The sequence below is a fragment of the Lycium ferocissimum genome, chromosome 9 (genome assembly GCF_029784015.1).
Source record: "Lycium ferocissimum isolate CSIRO_LF1 chromosome 9, AGI_CSIRO_Lferr_CH_V1, whole genome shotgun sequence".
Classification (NCBI taxonomy): Eukaryota; Viridiplantae; Streptophyta; class Magnoliopsida; order Solanales; family Solanaceae; genus Lycium; species Lycium ferocissimum.
Genome location: NC_081350.1, coordinates 63906502 through 63912145, shown reverse-complemented (window position 1 = coordinate 63912145; position 5644 = coordinate 63906502). Strand labels below are relative to the sequence as shown.

Genomic DNA, 5644 nt, shown 5'->3' with positions numbered 1-5644 from the left:
CTCGCCTTATAATACTAGTTCCTTCAAGGTGAGACATGATGACTATGATTATTCCATAATGCAATCGGAGGTTACCGACCTTACGTCACTCCGATAGAGTTGTAGCTTTCACTTGGGCTCTCATGCATGCTTTATAATTAAGTATGTTTTTTTATAACACCGTTCCTACATGGCCGGCGCGATCACACCGCGCCGTCCAATGGGCGGCCGGGCGAGACACACCACTATAGTGGGCGATTATACCCGGACGCGGGAGGCACGGACGCGGGCTTATACACCGTTCCTATACGGACGGGGCGGTTTACACACACACCGATCTACGTGGTCGGGCAGCTTACTTACAGACATTTATATGTTTTTTTTTTAAAAGAAAGCTAGCATGCATGGTATCCGCCCCAAGGGGCACTCAGATGTACAGATTACTTCTTTACCCCATGATATGCTCAGATAGCGTTACACCGTACCTATATGGACGGGCGAAGTTACACCGTACCTATATGGTCGGGCGGTTTACTTGTAAATACCCGTATGTCGTTTCAAAAGGTAAAGTTGGCTTACATGATATTCACCTAAAGAGGCAAACAGAGGTACAGGTTATTTTCTGACTCTATATTGTGCTCTAAGCTTTATATCATGATGTTATGTTGTTACTCTTGCCTTACATACTCAGTACATTGTTCGTACTGACCCCTTTTCTTCGGGGGCTGCGTCTCGTACCACGCGGTACACCGAACGAGTTGAAGCTATTATAGAAGATGTTCCGGCGAAGTTGGCGAGCTCCATTTGGTTCCGAGTGTTGCCGAGTCGAGCTTGCACGCTAGGAGTTACGAATCGATGTTAGAGACTTTGCGAACGAGTCGTGGGTATAGAGTGTCGGCTTTGTAGACGCTTCGCCGGTCGATATGTTATTATGTTTCATGTCACGGGCCCCATATGATGACAGATTTTACTTATGAAAAAAATTGAGAGCGTAATATATATTTTATTCTTAATTGATTCAAGAGTTTATATATGTAATAAGAGTCGGCGGGTTCACTCGGCTCCAGATATGGGGTCGGGTGCCCATCACACCCTAGTAAGGTCGGGGTGTGACATTAGTAAGATAGGAATTAGAGGTTAGTTCCTAGGTTACAGAGTTTGTAACTTTGAATTTGCATAGGGTCACAATTGTAGTGGAGTTTGGGAAAAATCCTACAGAGGTGTAGGTCGTGGTTTTTTCACCCTTGTGCGCCAGGTGGTTTCCACATAAAATTATTGTGTCTTTTACTTTACTTTTCTTTTACTATTCTGCAAACACTAGCTTGGAACAGATAGAGTAACGTGTTCTATTCCATAAGCGAAAATCTAGTATTAATTAGGATAGAACGTAGCGAGTACAGCATAACACTAAACAAGTATAGATAGATGTCTTCAGATTTTTTTTTTTTTTTTTTTTTTTTGGGCGGAGCACGTAACATGAAAATAATTCGAAATGACATACTATATTATGTATTTACGTGACTGTTTATATTCTCCATTCTCCCACCTCCCCTGAAAACCAGAGATCAAGAAAACCGATCTTTTCTTCCCTAACCCAATATCCATCTCTCTCTAATCCTTTCAATCTTGCAAAACCTCAATCCAAAAAAAAAAAAAAAATCAGGAACAGAGAGACCCCATAAAGGCAGGCGTCTCTCTTTGTTCCTTTCAAAAAAATGGCTAAAATGAGAGCCCATTATAAGAAAATAATATCCATCAAACCTTCCATATTTACCCCCACTGATAATAATAACTCACCAAAATCCACCAAATCATCACCTAACAAGTTTTATGAAGACACAAATGGTGTTGTTGGTCTTGGAATTGTTGCAGCCATGTCCAAGCAAAATAATAGTAATAATAATAATAAAACTTCAATTCTTGCTATTTCTCCAAGGCCATCAACTTCAAACCCAATACCAATCTTGAGTAATAATTCTAATCCTAAGAAGAAGAATAAACAACCTAGTATTGAGGCAATGGAGATGTGTGAAGAGTATACACGTGTGATTTCTCATGTGGGTAGTAATTTGGTTAAGAAAAAAGAATATTTTGATGATCAATTTCTAGGAAATGTGTATCAGAGACCAAATGCTGCTGTTTTTGCTGCTTCTGTTCCTGTTGAAGCTTTTAGATCGGCAGAGTTCCTGAATACTTGCTCTTTTTGCCAGAAACAGCTTCAGGGATTGGACATTTTCATTTACAGGTTCATTTGCAACACTTCATTTTGCTTTTGAGCTATTAATTTTGGGTTTTTTCAGTTTTTTTTTTTGCCATTGCTTCTATATAATCTTAGAAGCTTCTATTTAAACTACATGGAGGTTGCGGATTAGGGTAGACGATTAGTAGGTAGTTGAGCGATTGTCTCGCTTTTCGGTTGGATTAGGCTTGGTGGTAGTCTGGAGCACCGTGTATGTTGTAGTATTAGCCTTATTCGCGTAGTTTCTTGCTTTTTTGTATATCTGTACCGTATGTGTTTATTGTGTTTCGATGTTGTTACTTTCACTCACGGGACTATACTGGGTATGTTGTTGTTGTTGTTTCGATGTTATTACTGTTCTTTTTCTAAATGCTCTGTACTGCTTTCCGTATTAGTTTCATGTTTTCTTCGTTGTTGTATTTTCTTTTTCATAACTACTTTGATTTTGCTGCACTTGAGTCGAGGGTCTTTCAGAAACAGCCTTTCTATATCTATGAGGTAGGGGTAAGGTCTGCGTACACTTTACCCTCCCCAGACCCCACTTGTTGGATTAGACTAGGTATGTTGTTGTTGCTGCTGCTGCTTCTATATAATTTGGGTCAATTGTCTTGGCCGATTCTTGATTTCACGATTTGAAGGGTTTAACTGTGGATTGACTTTTTATTAAATTTCCCTATATATGGAACGTACGGAGTCGAGGATTAGGGTAGAAGATTAGTAGGTAGTTGAGCGTTGTTCAATTTTCCATATCAGTATACTATTACTATTATTCTCCTATTATCTTATTCTTCATGTTTTATTATTACCCGGTGTTCCCTTTGCTTCGGTTATCGCAGTATTTTGTTGTTATTGTTTTTTTCTCCATTATTTTCGACATGGCTTCTTCACTTCTATATTTCTTGTTCTTACCTGCTTTGAAATGCTTTACTTGAAATGAGAGTCTATCGGAAACAACCTCTCTACCTTCACATGGTAGGGGTAAGGTTTGCATATACACCACCCTCCCCAGACCCCAATTGGGTGTTACATTAGGTATGATGATGAAGATTAAATTCCCGTTATATGAAATTTATAATGCTCCAACATCATAGTTTTGTACTTTGATTATCTTTGAGAAACTAGACTCATCCGCCTGCTCTAAATCTGATAAGGGGACTTACTTAAGAAGCTCTATATTCGATTCAACCTTAAAGCATATGATACTTTTATTTCCTTTTATATCGTGTCAATTGTATGAAAATTTGTTTGATAGCGTTTTTATTCGATGAAATCCCATTAATAAGACTTGATCATCATGAAGTCGTTTGCTTAACCCGATAGGAGTGAGTGTCCTAGAGTCCTACCAGTTGTGATGTTGATCTTATTCGATTCGTTACTCAATGTGGATAGTACTTTCTTTTACTTTCGAAATGTAATTCATTTTCTTTTACCCATTGGGTTGAAATGGCAGCAATTGAATAAAATCTGAATGATTTGTTATTGGTGTATGGTGGTTGAGAACTATGGTCTGAGATTGATCATTCAATTCATATTGCTGAAGTTTAGAATGTAACTATCTGTGGCCCCTCTACCTTTATGTTTGTTGGCTTGTTTTGTCTTAGAGAAATCATGAATATCCTTTGCCATTTACCTTTTTTTTTTTTTTTTTTTTTTTTTAACTTCTTATTATGAAGAATGTATTGCAAATGGGAACATGTTGATGCAATTCCATCTGTTCTTTAAGCTGCGATCTGCCATCCACGTGAATCTGATCTGAAATTTGTGGATCTCCAAATTTTCTATCTGCTTAGTTCTATTGGTCGAGGAAAATGCCATTCCCTTCTGGGTTTAAACAGTTTGCGAATGGAGATGCTTTAAGTCAGTTGGGTAGTAATGCTCTATCTTTGTTTTATTGCAAACTTGTTGATACTCTTATAGACCTAAACAATAAGATTGTCCCCAGAAAGAGCGAAGCCTGCTCAATTATCGGAAACTGCTTGGCAAGCTCAATTATCTTACGATCACACGATCAAATATTTCGTTTGCTGTCAGTGTGGCTAACCAGTTTCTCCGAACTCCATATAATGGTCATGTCCATGTTGGGTGCAGTAACCTTGGATGCTCAACTAGTAGTTTTTCCTCCTTCTTTTGCATTCTGGTTTTTACGTTGTTTAGTGTTCTTGTGTTTTATAATTATCATCTGACTTAGGCCTTTGGTATCTTCTTCCAGCTAGCACATAATACTGGACATATAGTTCTCATATTTTACTTGTTTAACATGCATATCCTGAAGCAAGGGCAATAAATTCTTTGATAAGTCTTAGATTAATACGTTGTGCTTAATTTGCACAGTTTTTCTCTCTTTGTTGCCAGTCGCTCAGAATCTTCTCAAGTAAATTGCTAATGTTGCACTTGTATGAAATTGTTATATTAATCATTAGAAACGAACCAAGTCCATCGGGATTTTAAACTTTTAACATAAACTTGATTTCTTTAATTTGCTTTCTTGGAAACATTTGCAGATTTATTACTCAATTCTCTGTGGTAATTCTTAATTCTAATTTTCATAATTTTAAAACTCATCATGAAATGTAGTTATCATGTGGCTTGCGGCAGATATTGATATTTTTGCATTGTCAGTTAATATCTCCTATTTCTCTGCTTTTAATTTCAGTCATTCTTCTTGAACACTTCTTACTTTTGTTGCAATATTAAGTTTTCCTAGTTTGGAATAATTCAGACAGCTTTCTTTGTCGGTATAATATTGAAGCTTAAGACCTAAGGGGCTTTAGGTATAAAAGTACCACATGGTTTTCATTTGTACATAAAATTTCGGCTGTTTCCTCAACATACTGCAATCAATATATCTTGTTGTATACGCATGGTGGTGTGTACTTTTCATTTGGAAATTACAGTACAGGTTTGCTGATATCACCTCTTTTCTTATGTGATTTTCATGCAGAGGAGAGAAGGCGTTTTGTAGCTCAGAGTGTCGTTTCAAGCAAATCATGATTGACGAACACAAAGACAGGTGTGGTTCTGGAGCCATGAAATCCCCCGAGTACTCTACCTCCCCTTGCTCTGGCCCAATGCAGTTTTCCACTGGTGTTGCTGTGGCATAAGTCTTGCATGGTACGCAAGTCGATTAAGTAAACAGTTTATACAGGTCCGGAAAGAAGATTTTGGTATCAAAGGAGTTAGAAGATCTAAAATTTGTGTTCAATGTTGAGAAGGCAATCACTGTTAATGGAATGTTTTTCTGCCTGTCAGAGGTGCTGAAGTTTTGTTAGAACCTATTAAGAGGGAGAGAGTTTCTTAGTTTGGTTAAACTTACTGAGAATACACATCACAACTTTTATATCTAAAGACCACATATACATATTTACATATCTAAGTTTATAAAATTGGAATCTATATGCATTTTAGATTCCACTAAACTTGTGGGAA

General features: G+C 37.5%; 1 protein-coding gene across 1 annotated transcript; it reads left to right on the top strand.

Annotated features, from left to right (window-relative positions):
* The first annotated feature begins 1495 nt into the window (after nucleotides 1-1495).
* Nucleotides 1496-5644, top strand: LOC132029433 (FCS-Like Zinc finger 14-like). Its single transcript, XM_059418708.1, has 2 exons — nucleotides 1496-2224; nucleotides 5160-5644. The coding sequence occupies exons 1-2, from the start codon at nucleotides 1695-1697 to the stop codon at nucleotides 5317-5319; spliced, it is 690 nt and encodes a 229-aa protein (XP_059274691.1). The 5' UTR covers nucleotides 1496-1694; the 3' UTR covers nucleotides 5320-5644.